The sequence below is a fragment of the Neovison vison genome, chromosome 4 (genome assembly GCF_020171115.1).
Source record: "Neovison vison isolate M4711 chromosome 4, ASM_NN_V1, whole genome shotgun sequence".
NCBI classification, from domain to species: domain Eukaryota; kingdom Metazoa; phylum Chordata; class Mammalia; order Carnivora; family Mustelidae; genus Neogale; species Neogale vison.
The window spans coordinates 149121421-149141488 of NC_058094.1; the positions used below are offsets into that span (position 1 = coordinate 149121421).

General features: G+C 35.4%; 1 protein-coding gene across 1 annotated transcript in view; it reads right to left on the bottom strand.

Annotated features, from left to right (window-relative positions):
* Positions 1 to 20068, bottom strand: part of SEMA3C (semaphorin 3C) — a 174732-nt gene that overhangs the window by 42078 nt on the left and 112586 nt on the right. The window contains exons 11-12 of the mRNA XM_044245906.1: positions 18581 to 18725; positions 9472 to 9694 (exon numbers count right to left, since the gene is read on the bottom strand). Coding sequence (XP_044101841.1) covers positions 9472 to 9694; positions 18581 to 18725 — 368 coding nt within the window. The remainder of the gene's footprint in view (positions 1 to 9471; positions 9695 to 18580; positions 18726 to 20068) is intronic.

Genomic DNA, 20068 nt, shown 5'->3' on the forward strand with positions numbered 1-20068 from the left:
AACACACTGGTCTCTATGAAGAGTTTACATAGCTTTTTCACTAAATATTCTCTTATTTTTTCAAGTCTTTGTTAAACTCTAACCACAAGACAAACCCTAAAGTCTTTCACTAGGAGTGTGTGTGTGTGTGTATGGTGTTTCATAGCATTGATCAAATTCAAACAGGTTATAGAATTTGTTTATGTAGTAAGGTCATGTTCTCTACCAGTAGAATGTAAGATCCAGAAGGGCAGAGAGACCTTAGTCTCTCTGGTTCACTGGTGTATCCCAAGCACCTGTGAGAGTGCTTAATAATATTTAGCTCAATAATATTTACTGAATTAGGTCAAATTGCCTCCTCCATTGGGCCATGAGTTCCTTAAAGGTAAGTGCTATTGCTATTTTTCTCTATATATAATAAGCTCTGCATGCAATAGGCACAATAAATTCCAATGAGAGAATAAATAATATCTTTGGGATGTATCGCTAAGTTATTCTGTATTGGTTGAAAAGCAGCTATAGAAAAAAATATTATCTTTCTGCATTCATGAGTAAAGGCTTTGCTAGAATTTTAAAACACCAGATTGATTATTTTTATTTTAAAAATTCTTAAGAGAAATATCATATAGTTTTATTGTAGTCTTTCAATGAAGCTAGAGTTCAAAACCCAGTTGTAGTAGTTTCCTGTTGCTGCTATAATAAATTCCCACCAGTTTCATGCCTTAAAACAACGCATACTGATTGTGTTACAGTTCTGTAGACTAGAAGTCTAACACAGGTCTCACTGGGCTAACATCAAGATGTCAGGAGAATTGCATTCCTTTCTGGATACCATAAGGACCATATGCTTTCTTCAGTTTTCCAACTTCTAGAACCCAACCAAATTCTTTAGCACATGGTCCCATTTCCTCCATCTTCAAGGCCAGCAGAATCACATCTTTCTGACACAGCTTCCATTGTCACATCTTACCCAATGAGAGCCAGGAAAGATTTTCTGCTTTTACATAGTCATGTAATTAAATTGAGCACACCCAGGTAATACAGAAAAATCTCCTCATCACAAGGTCTATAAGAAAGTCTGCCATGTAAGGTGACATATCCACAGGTTCCAGATACCAGGATGGAATCTTTGGGGGGTTATTATTCTATCTGCTACATGACTGAAAGCAGAAAATAGCATACAACTAAGTAAAACATTTATGACTTTAGTACCACAGAATCACCTCAGAAAATCCAATTTCAAATTTTTTTATTCCAATTGATACTGTATTTCATATTCTAAAATGAAACCTTTCTTTCCATTTCTACAAAAATTAGATTCTTCTCCATTCAATAAAAAATGACAAAAACAAAAACTTGTAAAGCTGGCTTTCCACAGAAACCACCCCCACAACTGAGACCTAGCTATAGACCTCCTTTGGGTAATCACATTAAGAAGGCTTGGCCTTACTGAGTCTAAGGCTGTGAATTCTTCTCCTAGAGACAAAAGCTGCCAAGTCTACCTCAGAGGAACTTGGCAGCACATTAAGAACAAAAACATAGGGTGATTATTTCTTCTTATACACAGACAAAAGATTTTAAATTGCCTTTATGCTAGGAAATTTTTTACATCATTTATGACTAAAGGGTTAAATAAAGGCAACATACAAGAATGAGGTTTGGCTATAGTTGTTTCCGGGTCATCTAGGAAAATACCAGTGATTAAATAGTAAAAGAGTCAGTGTCACAGAGCAAATCATCACCATATCTCCTGTTGAGAGATCTCCTTTCATGATATTCTGAAATCTTCCAAATACATCAATTGAATATGCAGAATCCATTTTAATTAAGTAATAGAACCATGCCAAAGGGATTTGCATGTGTTTTTGGTGAGTTTGTAAGACATACTGAAGACAGATATAAGCCCCATTAAAAATAAAATTGGAAATGCACAAAGATTTACTGATATATCAAAAATAAAGGTGAAAGCCTACTCCATTTTTGCAACTCTCCTCTCCCCCAAAATATAATCTCCTTCCTTCCTGAATATATGGTAACTGACATGAAAAGATATCAGATTCGCAGGTTAAATTCTAGCAGAGTTTAGTTAATTCACACTCAAATCCAGTCTGTTTCAAGTCTTTTCTGTCACCTTGTAAGATATATCTTGTTATGTGTAAGACTTGGTGACAACATGTGGGTGGCAAAAGCAAGTGATGTCACTCAAACAAAACAATCTGATGCTGATGTTGAGTGTCAGCATGTCAAGGACATCGTCCTGACTTAGATGGATAAAGCATTTATTTCCCAGTCAAATGAGAAAATATGGATGAAATTATCTTAACTTCATAAAAGGTAAATAATATAAAGTGGTGATGGTCAATGAGGTAGTAATATGAAGAGAATAAATGCTCGGGGTGTAAAAACAGTAAGAGTTGATATTCTAGTTGTATCGTACACCAAATATCTACGTGAACTTAACTCATCTGAGCTTCTGTCCAAACATGATGGAGGATAAGTACAAATCATTCTCTCATGCATTCAAATAATATCTGTTGACTGGCAACTATGAGTGATGCACTATTCTAAGTACGGAAAATATAGCAATAGCAATGAATAAATCCAACAAATGTGCTGCCCCCCACCCACCGTGGAGTATGCATGCTCACAGTTCTCACAGAGTAATGATAAGGGCCAGATGAAAGTAAATAACACGTCTGGCAAAGGTAAGTACTGTAAATAAATGTAATTAGCATCATTATAATAGAAATAAGATATTTCAAAAATGTGAAAAAGTATACTTTTTGCATAATAAGAATACTGAATAAACAAATGGGTTATTCAGGTAAACTAAGAACACTAAAATTTACTCAATCATTACATTAGATTTTGTATGTTGTCTTTAAAAGAATATCTCTGAAGAGTAGCTTAAAGAAAAAAAAATCTGCTTTTTGGCATAAAAATTTTCAGCAATTGGCCATGTATGTATTTTTAATAAGCTCTCTTTTGGAAGTAAATTTTAAATGAGAACATTATCTCTGGATTAGCAATCACTCTATGGGCTGGCTTCCTTTCTCTCTCTCTCTCTCTCTCTCTCCATCTCTCCACATACACCCCTTTTGCTAGTCTTCTACACTAATCAAACAGTCATCACACCATGATTTATCTTCTCCTGTCAATTCAGCCATCATTCCACTCTGTTCCATTAGTTTTTCCTGCTGAGAAAATCCCAGTAGAATCCTTGGTAAACTCTCAGAAGTTTCCAGATTCTGCTTTGGAAAGCAGTGAACCACAATGTTATTAAAAACCAGTGACTTATAAAGGGATTTGTTCCTTACTCCTAAGCAAAGGGGAAGTCTAGACATTATCCTCAGAGTGACATTCATGCACAGCTTCCATCTGATGGGAGTCTTTTCTGAGCTCAAAAGCACTGACTGCTCCAGCTATCAAATTTTACATGGAGTATTTTAGGGAGCCCTTTAAAAATCAAAATGCCTGGCTCTGCGGTTCACTAAGTGTGCCATTCCAAGAGATGTGACTGCCAAAACTGCGTCGCTATTATGAAGGTAGTTATCCTGTAATGCTGCAAGGCAAACATATTAAGGCTTTAGTCACATATGTGGCACACACTTCAAAACTCCACACTTTCAAAGGACTTACTGAAGCCAACATTCCAACTTAGTACTCATCCAGTGAAACGGAAGCTAATAAGAAGCATGAAACAGTACATACTATATAAGAACTTTGGCAGAGCACCACATGTATCGACCTTTCATTAAAAAATCATAATGGCATTAAATCATTCCAATGATCCAATGGAATTAAATCATCCCAAACCGCTAACACCCATTCACAAGAAAACTATCGTTCTTTCATCAGAAACCGCATGTCATTCTGATTCATATATAGTGCTAAAAATATAAATTTGATAGAATGTGTCTAAACCTGACCCGGACACTTAAATATTTTCATAACTCCAGAGGCAAAAGGAAAACAGGCAAAAATGTCTTCACTGTGCAACACAGTCAGCTCTGAACAAATGGCCTGGATGTAAGCAGTAGGTGGCAAAGTTAAAATAGAAACGTTAATCCTATGAGAGCTCTGGCCTGCTGTTTTACAGCCTTTCCTAAAGATTAAGAAAAAAAGGAGGCAGGGGAGTGAGGATCACACAAATACCCAGCACTAATACCAAGCACAGCACCAATACCAAGAACTAAAAACACAAAACAAAGCAACACACACTACAAAACATCAACAAATGCTACAGAATAAAACGAAGCACTGACTGGAAAATACATTTTTTCTTTTTCATCATGAGATCTTTTTAGAGGGTCGTAGCAGGAATGAATGGGAATGTAATTAAGTAAAGTTAGTTTCTAGTTTAAGTTTTAATAGAACAGCAGAATATTTTCTACTCAAGATAAAAGGAGAAATATTTATTTTGGGCAACATTATGAATTCCTGTTTATATCTACATATTAGAAAATAGCTTCTTCAAGAAGTCTTCATTTTTCTAAAATTATCCAACTATCAGACAAAACAATGTCAGCAAACTTTTTTCTCTAAAAGGCCAAGTAACAAATATTTTTAGACTCTGGGAGCTAAACAGTCTCTGTGGCAATTACTCAGCCTGGCACTGTAGCACAAAAGCAGCCACAGACAAAATGTAAAAGAATGAAATGTGGCCATATTCTAATAAAACTTTATTTATGGATATGATAATCTCCAAATCTTGTTATTTTCAGTGCTCATGAAATATTGTTCTTTTTTTCCCCAATCATTTAAAAGTATAAAACAACATTCTTAGCTTATGTACCATACATGCAGTAGGCTAGATTTGGTCCAGGTTGTAGTTTGCTAATTCCTAGGTTAGACATTAATAATGCAAACTCTAGGAAATAAAACACAAGAAGACAAAGCTCAGATTATCTTTCTTTCTTCCCTTCTTTCTTCTATTTCATCTTTCATACTTGCCCCTTTTCTTTTATTTATTTATTATCTATCTATCTATGTATCATCTGTCTATCTCTGCATCTGGCAATACACAAAGTATAAGGAAATAGTACTGGGAGAGTGGAGGGTCAGACTACCAGCCTCTTAAATTCAGCTGGTATAATACTCCACTGTAAGGGGCTAACTATAATGGTTTGCAGGCATTGGGCCTATGTAACTACCGTGGAGATTCTGAGTGCTACAACACTGTTCATAATATTCAAAGTGAATACAGTTACATGATATCTTATTTGCGTTCCAATTAGCTGTCATGTAAGTTGTTTGTTTTATTTTTTATTTTTATTTTACTTACTTTTTGTTGTTCTTTTTTGTTTGTTTTTTAATGACATCTTCTTTAACAACTAATGTCTTCATTGAATTCTTACGATATTTCCATAATGGAAAAGAGAGAAGGAAGTGATGAGAGAAGCTTGCCTCATGGCAAGGGTTGGAACATTATTATTTACTTATAACAGCTGAAAAGCTGTTTTTAACTGTACAGGGAAGCTTCCCTAATGATTGCCAGATTCCTCTGGCAGTGAGGAATTTGGTAACACCATGACATATTATGCCCGTCTTAAGACATTTAGATACATAGTGCTAAAAAATTCTTGGGAGAGGTGACCTGTAATTCTCCCAAGCTCCATTTCAGAAAAGGCAATTCTATTCACTTTTAGTAGCTAATAAGCACAGGGAACCCTCTTTTGAAGAAACTTCACCAGCAATACAAGAACTACTTGGGCAGCAAATATTTTATACCAATATACTGGCTGTTAGAGTTTCAGGTAAACGGAAATCCCTGCTTTTAAATTCTTGTACAGTCTGATATGACCATGAGGATAAGATTCAATGGTTCAGTTAGTTAGCGTCTCTTCACAAAGATGCTGTTGGTGGGGGGATTGTCATAGTATGTACTTTCCTATTAGAATCGAGTCTTTCAGAGACTCATGTGGCTTTGTAAGCAGTCATTAAGGAAGCTTCCCAGTACAGTTAAAAACATATGCCTAAATACTGTTTTTCAAAATGACACAAATATTTAAATACCAACACAAAAAGTCTATGTAAAGGTGCCAGATACTTATAGGGGAAGAAAAGCCAAAGAATTTATGCATAAGTATGTGTCTTACTGCCTTCTATCTGAATAAACACTGTCACACAGTTTATAAAGACTTGAAAATTCCATCCACTAAATCTACATATTTTATGCAAACCTTCATGAGACACCCTGCGACGGTGACATCAGAGTTCACATTTAATACAAGTTCCAAAAGGAGAAAGCAAGCAAGCAAGCTTGCTTTTTATGAGTAATATGAGATATTAGGGGAAAGTATGACTCTAAAATTACCACTTCACTTCAGGAATTTTTTTAAAAATGCAATCTCCATGCCAGATAATCCCAGCCAAGGCTAAGAGCAACTCTTCGAAGTCATCCATATGGAGGTTATATCTTTGGAGAACACAGTTTATATGCAAAATGAAGATGAGCTTTTGCAAATAGTTATGAATTCATTTCATTATATGAATAGCAATGGATATAATCATGATTTTCAATTCATCTTGACAAATATTTATTGAGCTTACCAGACATGGTGATATGCCTACAGAGAATTTACATATCATGGGGAAATTGAATGTTGAAAGGAGCATGTAGTAAAAATACATAATATGGGAGACTGGATTAAGCACTGGTTCTAAATCTTAGGAGTGGATAAATTGAGTTTGAAGCATGATGTTTGAAATGTTAAGGAGTTCACAATTTTTGTTACCTAAAAGTAAGATGTAAATCAACAACACAGATGTTAGCAGGGATGTGGAGAAAAAGGAACACTCAGGGCACTGTTCGGTGAGAACGCACTCTGATGCAACCACTGTGGAAAACAATGTGGCGTTTCCTCAAAAAGTTAAAAATAGAACCACCTTATGATCTAACCATTGCACTAGAGGGTATTCACCAAAAGAATATAAAAACACTAATTAAAGGAATATATGCACCGCTATACTTATAGCAACATTATTCACAATAGCCAAGATATGGAAGCAGCCCAACTGTGCATTGATTTATGAATGGATAGAGAAGAGATGACACATATACCATGGAATATTACTCAGCTATAAAAAAGGATGCAATCCTGCCATTTGCAACGATGTGAATGGAGCTAGAGTATAACGCTAGGTGAAGTAAGTCAGATAGAGAAAGAAAATACCATATAATTTCACTCATATGTGGAATGTAAGAAACAAAACAAAAAAGCAAATGAACGAGAGAGAGAGAGAGAGAATCAAAGCAAGAAACAGACGTTTAGTTATAGAGAATAATCTGATGGTTACCAGTGGAGAGGTAGGTGGGGGACGGGGATTAAAGTATGCACTTGTGATGAGCACAGGGTGATGTGTGGAAGTATTGAGTCACTCTGTTATACACCTGAAACTAACACCGTTAACTAACTGGAATTAAAATAAAAACTTTAAAAAAATGTTTTAAATAGTAAAATAAAATACAAAAAAACAAGTAAGATGTAAATGCAAATATTGAATTTAGGAAATGACAACAATTAGGGATATGGGATTTGTTTGTACATCACAGATAATTAAAACCAAATAAATAGGTGAGATGGACAAAGAATATGTAAAAACAGGAAGACTGTGGACAGAATCTCAGGGGATACCTATGCTGACAAGCAGGAGGAAGCTGGGCTGATGAGAGAAACTGAGAAGGAACTTACATTACTTGTGTCTGAAGCAACAGGTAAAGAGCGATTCTACACTACCAAACGATGCAAAGAGGAGATGGAAGTATCTCAGCGGTTAAAGGTCATTGGATTTTCTTATGATGAGGACATTTAAGACCTTGGCAAAATCAGCAGGCTAGCAGAGGGTGAGCAATGGGTCAAGGTGTAGTTTAGTTCTGTATCCTGGTGTAAGGTTTCTAGGCCAAGGATACAGTAGAGAATGAAATGAACAAATAAAGCCAGTAAGAAAATAGCTGATAAAGAAAGGTCTTGGAAATGGCAGGAAAGGATAAAACTGAGAACAGACTAGAGAATGGTTAGTCTGGGAAGGAAGGATTATTTCTCAGGTGTGGGGCAAGCAAAGAGAGGATCAGTGAAAACACCAATTTGTCCAAGTGTAAAGAGGATACCAAGGAGTACACGTCAGCAAATTCTCGACCTCAGACCAATAGAAGCTGAAATTATGGGAGTGAGAGATTCAGATCTGGGGTTTTAAGTAAGACCAAAATAAGAATTTCATAAGAAAGGTACACTTTGAAATTACTATTTAGCCAAGAAGAAATATCCACATCTTAAATTGATTGAGGTCTGAGTGCAATTCATTTCTTAGCTCAGAATACCTGTTGCATGACTGCAAATCTTATAATGAGGTTTACAGACACAACTTCTATCTCTTTCTTAAGCTAGTAGAGGAATTACCTAATTTCATAAAGTAGTTCTGATATTAAAAGTAAAGAGATTTCATCACTTCCTGCAAGGTGGTCAGGAATGTGTGAAAGATACTAACTACCGCCTGACTGGCAAACTCGAGTTTTTTGCTCTTGAGTAGTGCTTCTCAAACTTTAGTGTATATCGAGCTACCTGGAGGGCTTGTTAAAACACAGATGGCTGGATCTTATCCCTAGAGTTCCTGGATTGGACCCCTAAACTTTGCATTGCTAACAACTTCTTGAGTAACATTGATTTTGTTAGTCTGGGGAACACATTTTAAGAACCACTGCTAGAGGGGCGCCTGGGTGGCTCAGTGGGTTAAGCCGCTGCCTTCGGCTCAGGTCATGATCCCAGAGTCCTGGGATCGAGTCCCGCATCCGGCTCTCTGCTGAGCGGAGAGCCTGCTTTTCTCTCTCTCTCTGCCTACTTGTGATCTCTCTCTGTCAAATAAATAAATAAATAAAATATTTAAAAAAAAAAAAAAAAGAACCACTGCTAGAAAGTCAGCCCTTCTACATTCATGTAGATCTCTAAACAAGAGTATTTTTCACCCAACTTGTCTATTAAATTGGCAAACTACAATTGTGAGTGTATTAAAATACTAACATAAATATTTTTTTAAAAGCTGTCTTTTTTTTAATTTAAATTTACTTTTAAATGTTACCTAGAACTATCTATCATTATCATTATCACTGGAAAATGGTTCCATGTATTTATTAAAAAGTTGCAGAATTTGCTTCAGTTGAGAGAAACACTACCCATGCTTAAAATTTCTTCCCATCCTTTCATTTGTCTCATAATCATTGTATTTCACTCTAATATGTGCCAGGGACTGTTCCAGGTGATTTCATATATTAATTCCTCACAATTCCTTCAATATTTGTTCCTCACAATAACCCTATGAAATAATGTATTTCATTAACTCGATTTTACAGCTGTGATAATAGGCACAGAGAAATTAAATATCTCAGTGAGGGTCCAACAGACATCAGCATTGAAGTCTCTGTTTCCAATATTATAGTCCTTACCTCTTATGCTCTTCTGTTACACATTAGAGTACAGTTTGACCTCAAATAATTACCTGTGCCGAGAAACAGGACATGGTATCTACCATCAGCAGCATTCACTCGATCCACAGCTATCTTGGTGTATTTGTAGTCAGTGCCTATACGAACAATCAAAGGCCTTCTGTGGATTGGGTAGACAGAATTGTACATGAGAGGATGGTTCCGGATAAAAGTGACAACATCATCTGGGAATTCCTTAGTGGTCCGCATATTGGGTGTAAATGCTCCTCCTGGACACTAATAAAATATTTTAAAAGAGAAATAGTAAAGAATTACTTTATTTTAGTGATAACCAAAGGCCTCTACTTTTCAACATACTTAGAAGCTTAAGTTGTTGTAAATACAGATCCTCCTCAACTTATGATGGGTTTAAATCCTGATAAAGTCATCATAAATTGCAAGTGCTGTAAGTTTATAAAATGCATTTGATACACTTAAGCTATCAAACATCATCACTTAGCTGAGCCCACCTTAAACATGCTCAGAACACTTATATTAGCCTGCAATTAGACAAAAATCATGTAACACAAAGCCTATTTTACAATAAAGTGTTTATTAATAATTTATTGGACACTGTATTAACAGTGAAAAACAGAATAGTGGTAAGTGTATGGCTTGTTGACCTTTGTGGATATCTGGGAGCTGCAGTTCACTGCCCAACCCAGCATCAGGAGAGAGGATCATGTCACAAATCACTAGCCTCGGAAAAGATCAAGATTAAGTATTCAAAGAATAGCTTCTGCTGGGTGTGTATTGCTTTTGTACCATTATAAAGTCAGAAAAACCATAAGATGAACTATCCTTAGTGGGGACCATCTGTATTTGCTATCTGTTGAAGAGAAAGCAGCATGACTATATAACTATCTATAGAAAATTATTTAAAAAGATACACAGTTTGACCACTAGAGCAAGGCTAAGTCCACTGATCCTAATTCCATTTGTTTTCAGAGAGCAGTTGATGCCATTTACCCTTTCCACCCATCACTTTTCTATTATTATTCTGTGCCACTGACAGTGTTACTAGGGAAAAAAAGAAAAAAAAATATCTTGTGGATATAATCTAATGCTATTACTGGCTAAAATAGATCATCATTATCAAATTCAGTCAGAACTCTAATGTGCAAGAGTTTTATTCCACCTGATTCCCTCCTCCCAGAAGAGGGATCTCCAAAGTTGGGGCATGGATTGGGTGTGGTAAATTACACCTGATAGTTTCCTTCTAGAAAAGACTCCTGTGACTTCTATTACTCTTAGAATAAAATTCCAACAGCTTAGCATGAACTAGAAACCCCTGTATTTCTGGTCTGCCTATATCATTCCCAGAATAGTTCCCACTGCTCCCCCTCAGGACCTTGGCACTTGCTACTCCCCATTTGAAAGACGTTTATCCAGACAGTTCCAGGGTTTTCCCTGTTTTACCTCCTTTAGCTCTCAGTTCAAAAGTTACTTCTTTAAAGGTGGTGACACATATAATATACCCCATCTCCATCTCCACTCTCTATCTCCTTAACCTGCTTTATTCTTCTTCACAGCTCTATTTACCTAACTCTATATTATGATTCGTTGCTTGTCTGTTTTTTGTCTGTTTCTCCCTCTAGAATGTAAGCTACGTGCTGACCTTAACTGGGTATATTTTGTTCACTGTTTCACTCTTAGACCTATACCAAAGCTGACAAATAGTAGATATTCAACAAAGAGTAATTAATGAGTGAATTACTCTGTTATATCTGGCATTCAATTTTGGTACAGGGGATGTATGAAACAAGAGCCTCAATTCTGCCAGGAGAGGCAAGATTCAGAACATTAAGTTCAAAGAGGCAGCTAGAAAGCAATAACAAGATCTGAAAAAGGAATGCTGGACAACTTCAGCAGTTCTGGAAAGAAGGCATGACAAGGGCTTCTGGGGAGAAGATTCCATTTATAGGGCATCCGAGGCCAAGCTCAGCGGTAGGCTGGGAGCTGCTGAAGCTTAGAACTCAAACTTATCCATTAATAGGATCCAAGTGCTAAGTTATACAAGTGAAACTGTTAGGTATAATCTTTAACACATATATACATTATTTGTGTAACCCTATTAAATACCTGACAATATTTCCACTTTCAAAAGCAAAAATGCTTTGTCATATTTTCTTGAAAGAAAAGCACTTCTGTTCTAATTTTCATTTATTCTCTTAAGAGAGGTAGAAATTAAAGGAAGGGAACAAAGCAAACTTTCTGATCAACAGCATTGGGTACAGCATCTGGGCAAACCGTAGGATGTAATAGGGACAGTAACAAACTGGAAAGTTGTGCATTATTTAAAATTGGCAATGAACACTCATTTCTAGGTGATTGCTTCTGTGCAAGAATATTAGCCTAATGTGGCGAGATTTCAACAGAAGATAGAAATGCGGAGCTTTATGTGAAATCTCCCAAAATTATAATGCTAACTCAATGTAAAAAAAAAAAAGAAAAAGAAAAAAGAAAACAACTTTAGGGACCCCAAAAAGATGGCAACCTCTAGGTTAAATCCTTTCAATAGCTAACCCAGAATGTTAGTGCCTCTGGACCAGTATCGTTGGGCAGACCCATGTTTGCAAATAACTCTCAGCAAATTACTAATGCTGCCTCATTCACTTAGACTGTATTATACTGAATGCAATTTTTAGACTGACTTTGACCAGTTAACATTTCTAGGACTTTTTACAGGACCAGTAAATACAGTTCTTTTTTTATAGAAAGGCACAGGGAGCAATTAAATGACTTCACTAAGGAGAGAAAATGAGACAAGTAATAAAAGTAAGCCTCTGATTCATTATCCCACCAAGTGACTTTCATCTGGGGCTCATATGTTTTTCTTTTAGGAAAAAGCATTATATTTAAATATACATGTTTATAAGTTGCCCACAAAAAAACCCAAATAGGGACAAAGAATTTCATCTGAGGGTATTCTAAAATGATGGATGTGTTCCATACTTCTGCAAAGTGTAGAATTATGGGTGTTCTCTATCCTCATTCCTCACACGAAGTGGAAAAAGGGAAATGCATTGCTCACTGAATGAAAAAATGGAAAGAACAAATGCATGGGCAATCCAGTTCCTCATAAAACACCACTAATTATGGTTTGCTAAGCTGAGATGTCTCCTTAAATATTTGCAAACATTCTCATTTGTAAGTTCCAGAAAGATCCAAAGTTAGCATATATTACTAGGCAATTTATATAATTTCCAGTTAGCATTTATTTTCGTGTGTGATAAGGTTATTAAATTGTAAGTGTGTTAGTTTCTGAGTATTAGTTAATTTAAATTCGGTTAAAAATTATGTCTCATGTGCTCAAAAGTGAACTTATTAAATAGGTAACCCACACAAATTAACTCAAATCAGTTACTTTATAGTCATTCAAATGTCCCCCATTTGGGACTTTTGTTTTATGAACTTCTTGCTTAGAAACCTGGCAGGAGTATTTTCAAAATTACAAAAGAAGCCTTTTTGACAATAATTAATTTTTTCCATTGATTCGTGGCATAAACTTTGCAGATAAGACACAGGATGGGTGACAATGATGGTGACAAGAACAAAAATGGATTACTGTTTGGAGAGTCTCTATCTGGACTTGTGAATTTGTTCAGTGTAATGTTACCAAGAATAAATAAGATGCAATTAACTTATCTGTCACCTTGTGATATGTGAAAGCATGTGTACTGAAATCTCAAGATGATACAATATCCACATACTGCCATAAAATAAAGCCTCTGTCCATGAATGAAGCTGGTGTCTCATTCTTCAGAAGGTTGACTGAGCTCTACAAATAGTCATTAAGTAGCTCGGGTTAACCTTCTCCTTTAAGCTGTTTTTTTCCAGTTCTAGTTTTCTGTTTATCAAGCAGTGATAAGACTCCTTTTTTGAGTAAAGACATTTTAAGTGTTTTGATTACTAAAGTGTTGGGTGAAATGCTAGGAACAATAACAATGCTATGTTAAGGAAGTATCAGCAATTGTTGCCCTCAACCAAATTTCTTTCCTATTTTTAGGTATCCTTGACATTTGCCATCCTCTGATGCTCCTAAATCTCACATATATGGTCCTAGTTTCCAATATTAATATATTCAGGGGAGCCTGAGTGGCTCAGTGGGTTAAAGCCTCTGCCTTCGGCTCAGGTCATGATCCCAGGGTTCTGGGATCAAGCCCCATATTCGGGGGTCTCTGCTCGGTGGGGAGCCTGTTTCCCCCTCTCTCTCTGCCCGCCTCTCTGCCTATTTGTGATCTCTGTCTGTCAAATAAATTAAAAAATTAAAAATCTTTAGAAAAATGTTAATATATTCATTTATTAATTCACATAGCTATTCTTTGGTGAGAATATAAAGAATATATACTTTTGGATACTTTGGATACTTTTTTGGATACTTTTTATTCAAAAAGTATTTATTCAAAAGTATCTTTGGATACTTTTTATTCAAAAAGCATTTTGATGTGCCCAGTGGGGGACATAAGAAGAAGTCACCATTATCTTCTAGACGTAAGTATTCTAGTAAGGAAGATGGGCATATTCAAAGTAAAATAACAAGGTATATAATAACAATTCAGACAAATATAAGATACATAATTTATAAGATAATAAGATTATAAAAATATAAGATAAATAACAATCTTGGTTCATATCAATTGCCATATATGCATAAGATCCAATATTTTTTAAATGAATTCAGACTAGAAGAGAACTTAAGGCTCTCAGGGTTGGTGAAAAGGTTTAGAGATAGAAAAAAAAATTGGAATATTTAGAAAACTATAATTCCTGGGACATTGCTGGATCACAAAGAGCACAAAGTGGAAGAAAGAGGTAGGAACTGAGGTTAAAGACTCCAGAAAATAAAAGCAAAACTACTCAGAGAAGGAGTGACGAGCATGGTCAAGGGGAGCTTGACCTAAACACTTGCAAGCTGAGTGGTGTATGGATAAATTTAAGAACATGAATAAATGGCATCGCAGAATCTGTGGTAGTTTCTGGCACTGGTCTTTGGAACTTGTATTCTCAGAGAAACTTAGCTCATGCTTGATAATCTAGGCCCTTTGATAATCTAGGCCCTTTATTTAAAGCCCAAAGATTTACATAGCTGAAGAGTTGTACTTATGTACCAGTTGATCCTCATTTCACCTCCATTTATCCACCATTGCTGACAGGAGTGCTCTATTCCAGTCCTGCTAGTTCAGGCAGAGCATCTAGAACTCACTTATTAATTTCTATCTTTGCCTTATAATATAAGCTGTAGCCTTTCTGGAATATTATTCTTTCCCCACCTAAGTTATCCAAATCTGACTGCCTTTGGGGCAAGCTTGGTCTCCTATTTTTATATGCCTTCTCTACACAGGCTGTCCCACGACAGTCTCTCTCTCCCCTAAACTTCAATAGTATTCATTGTCTATTTTATTCATGGGTCTTGAATAATGATATGAAACAACATATATTGCATTTTTCATGTCTATACCCTTTATGTACTTAATTTTATTGTAAACTTCCCTAACAATGTTTTAAACATCTGCAAAGACTAGAAATATTTCTAATGTAAGAATCACCAAAAGATACACAGAATCAACAAAAGTGTCAGCAATAAAATTCTTTTTCTGGCCATCACTCACTAAGTGGGTCACAGATTTTTCCCTGTTCTTTTGCTGCACCAGGTACCAGGCACAACGATTAATGCAAATGGTTCTAGTCCACTTATAAATAGACATTAAAACAGAACACTTCTATTAGGTTCTGCTTTAAACAGAAGTGTATAAGCAAAAATAATTTTCTATGGAAGCTTTATACATGTTGCAACAGAATAATGTCATGTGTTAGCTCAGCCACAGAGAGAATATGCAGTCTTTGGCCGCCCTTTGCAACATACCAAAGGTGTCTTGTTTCTTCCACAAACTTGAATTACTTATGGAAAAACATTATGACACAATTGGCAGGCTTCTTCCCAATGACTTGGGTTTGCTAGTTGGGGCAGTTTGCTAACATTGCCATCAACCTGGCTTTAAAAGAATCACCTACAGGGAACACTAGAATGAGGGTAGACAATCCCTGCCCCTGTCATATCTTTAAGAATCCAGTCATGGATTTATGAGATTGACCCGGCAACTGGACTACTGCATAGGGAAATAAAGTAGAGTATTCACAGTTGATGCTTCATGGGAGGACTTCAGAAGTAACATTTTTAGCCCTAAAGAAGAGGGAATGCTCTGGGTCACTTGGCTGTAGGTCTTCCTGCTACATCAGTGGGATACGAAACCCTGGAAGCCTAGGAAAAAGACAGACGCTGGCCACTGTGAGTCAGACAGCTGAGACTTCCTTGTGTGTTGCTCAGGGAAGGGTGGAGGGACCAGATCTTCTGGGAGGTATGCCTTCCAGAAGGAGTTCCAGAGGTCTTCCTCCACCCTGCCTGTTTCCCTCCCTAAGGATCACTCATCTGACAATTTTTTTTATTTAAGGGAGCTGCTCTGGTCTCAGCACCAGATGTTAAGAAACCACATTATAGAAATATGTCTCAAGGACTGACTACTCCCTTTTTTTTCACAGTGTCAGCTCCAGATGTGTGTTACTAAGCCCTGGCTTATACCACACTACTTCACAACAGAAAAAAAAAAAGCTTATTCTTAGGAGCTTGGAAATAGTGAAAAGCAGGACTGTTAGCAGAATTTTCTAATTCAACATTGGTTTATTTTGTTATACTAAAAGGGTTTTTATCTATTCCCACATTTTATGTAGAATAATTGCTATTCGACGTGAGTGGTTTTCTCAGTATGATTCCTGAGAGTCTTCTTGAACTGTCATTTTGATGAAGAGTCTTGACGAGGGGTAGGAACAGGAGTAGCTTTTCTTCAGGAAAAAAAATTCCCTGAATTGTAATACTTGTCAGTTTCCAGACTGTAACTATTCTCACCATGCTGATCTAAAGTTAGTACTGTGAATCCTTACTTGAGATGAGGCACATACAATTCGCTCTTGTAAATTGGGTATAAACTAGCTCCCACATATACTCACTGAGGCTCTGAGGCCTCACACCTGAACCAATGAGCCTGGGCTCTCATTTATCTGTTTTTATTTATCTGGGAAATTTACCTTAAGGTAATACTTGGGGGAAAACAGAATTTTGTTGGGTTTACAAACCCAGCTGTTCCTGTATATGTATGTTGTTAAAAAGAACAATTAATGAAAGCATATACAATCACAATCATTAATTTTCTGTATTAAGATGAAGCAATGACTTGGTCAACTTCAAACAGTAAATAATTCTCAAGAAGAAGATTTAGTTTGAATAGATTATCAGGGAGTCACCTGAGAGTGCAGGAAATACACTGAATGAAATAAAGAGAGCCGTGAGTTATAATGGAATTTGGAAGTGGTTTGCCTTCCCCTTCCCTTTACCTCCTCTTATGTAATCTCTGCTTCTTATTCAACACATCCCAACTTGAGGTACCCTAAGATCAATATATCTATTGATATCTTCCTTGTGTTACACCAAATAATTATTTTTTCACTTTCTCTTGAGCTATGAGCATTGAAAAGAGATAATGTATAAGGAGACCGTGAATTGTATAATAGGACTTTGTCCCCAGCCATGATTAAGTGTGGCTTTTTAAAATTTAATTCTTTCACAGCTAAAGAGCAAGGATGATAATCTTTCCAGTTAATTAAAAGTTAATTGTTCCTGTAAAAGATCTATCAATGATTAATCTTTGAGCTTCTTAGCCAGGGAACCAAATTTGACCTCTTTTATTTTTGAATAAATTAGGTTTAAAGGCTTAGCAAACTATTTTTCCTATTTTTTAAAAGAAATGTGACAGCAGTATAATTGAAGATGATGAAAAAAATAAGGGACTGAATAATACACTGCAAATAAACTCTAATAATAACACAAAAAATAAAGTGAATCAACAATTGGTAAAAATTATGTGGGATGAATATCTGAAAGAATTTTGGTGGAGGGAATTTCATATTCAAGTAAAAAGGAAAAAGAAACATTTTAGGAAAATAATATTTCAACAATTATCTTTTAATTATTTTCCATGAAAACATTCTTTTTTACTCATATCCATTCCAGTTTATAAATATAACCATATTCTATGAAATGCAAAAATACAAAAAAATTATATTCCTCTTGATAGTCAATTGAAAATTATATTCTGAAAAACAGTCTGAGGGGTCTGAAGTGGCGGGGGGGGTGGGAGGTTGGGGTACCAGGTGGTGGGTATTATAGAGGGCACAGCTTGCATGGAGCACTGGGTGTGGTGAAAAAATAATGAATACTGTTTTTCTGAAAATAAATAAATTGGGGAAAAAAAAAAAAAAAAAAAAAAGAAAATTATATTCCTCTTGATTGTCTCTTTTCAGTGTACTCTATGACATTTTATAGAGATAAAAACTAATCAATATTCTAGAATTCAATAAAGCATTACAAGGGGCCAAATATAAAACAAATAGTAGGACTATGATCATTGTTGTCCTAGGAAAAGTTCAATTTCAATCTGTGAGTGTACCGTCTATAAGTTCATCTAGAAACGTTAGCTTTCAATGTACTTAATATTGCTAATATACCGTATACCTCAGAACTTTATAGTTCATAAATATTTTATTGAACTATGACATCACTTTCATTGTGTTTATTTACACATACTATTTTCTTTCTTTGAAAAATACACAGCATATAATTTTTCATATATCCCTTAAAATTCAAAGATCCACATATATTTTATCTCTAAATTAATTCTTGTATGGTTATTCCTTTATTAAAATAGGTAAAATTCATTAATATCAGGAAGAGCTGCTAAAAGCAACTACCATTCAAATTCTTTCAGGCTGACACCAAAATGTTAACACTTTCCAAGCTATGGCTTTTATGCGAATAAAATTAGGAAATATCTCTGTCCTGTTTCATATATCCAGTTGTCTTGAAGTCTAAAAGAGATTTTATTAGTAATAGTACGTAGAAAAAAATTGTAGAGGGTGCTATATTTGTAAAGTCCCAAGTGACCTGAAAAATTAGTGAGTGTATCAGTTGGTCTATGGCTGTATTTAATAAACATGAACATGATATTCATATCTTGTTAAATTATATTTTCTAAAAACCAAAATAACAAAGAAACATTCCTGGATACTTACAGTTCCAGGGCGAGGATATGGAATTCTACCCTGATAGGAAATCAGCTGATGATTTGGCCCTTCTTTATGCGCAAAGGGCCCATTAAACACAGTCTGTATATCAGATAAATGATACACACACACTGCTGATCCTTTAAAAACGGAGCTAAAAAAACAAACAGAAAGAGATCTATTTTCTTATTTTTTTAACTTTTAAATACAATTTTAAAAAACAGATAAAGGTTATGATAAAAGTTGATATAATTCATTAAAACTTGAAAGCTACAATACACACTATAAAGCTAAAAAACTTCTATTATTTTGAAATAAGCCATTGACACATAAAACATCAAAACATTTAATTCATCCATGGAGGTAGTAGGCAGTAATATGTTATAAAAGAGTCACCAATGTTCCCAAAATATAGGACAAGTCAAAGAAATTTCTAACTAGTTTATCTTAATAAGAAAAAATAAACTGAAGATTTATTAAAAAATATGAGTTTGAATTCTAAGTCACCGTCAATACAATCTATCATAATTTAACTCAGAGAAATAAATCTCATTAAGGGAAAATGGTATCTCTTTGCCTTAAGATTATTTTAATGTGAGAAAGTTCCTACATGTATCCTAAAGAGTAACTAGAAAAGTCTATTGTCATAGTCTCTGTATTTTCCCTGTTAGTAAGAGAAGAAAACGATAGATTCTGAAAGAGATTCATTACATTAACTTTGTCAATAAAATCTCATAGAATTTGTTTGGATCCTTACTAAAGACTATTTCTGTTGTTACTAAGGCAGATTGACTGAATCAAACATTGTGACTTATATATATCTCCTAAATCAGATGCTTAATGGAAAACTTAGATGCCCATTGGAAAAAACAAGATACATTATTAATCATTAGCACCACTGGTCAGAAACGACAATTTTGAATTTTTCAAAAAGCTACTAGGAAAAAACAAACACTGTAGAAATATTTTTTGGGGACAACATTTTCTTCTTAAGAATTTGGTTCTTGGGGCGCCTGGGTGGCTCAGCGGGTCAAAGCCTCTGCCTTCAGCTCAGGTCATGATCCCAGAGTCCTGGGATGGAGCCCAATGTCAGGCTCTCTGCTCCTTGGGGAGCCTGCTTCTTCCTCTCTCTCTCTGCCTGCCTCTCTGCTTACTTGTGATCTCTGTCTGTCAAATAAGTAAATAAAATCTAAAAAAAAAAAAAAAAAAAGAATTTGGCTCTTTTCACTTTGTTCAATTCCTTGTGAATTAAATCAAGACTACTTTCTCTGTTAGAACAGGAGTTAAACTGCCCATCCTGAAGGACAACTTTTTACAAGTTTCATAGGGCAAGTGTAAGTATGATTTATAATCAATATTTCTGTGATTTTCTTTTACTTTGAAGGGCCCATTACAGTTTACAATTATGCTGTGCTTGCCCCACTGGAAGAGAATGCTAAAATCTTTAAGTTTCTGCTTTATAATTGATGGTCTCATAAAAGGGACCCATTGTATTCT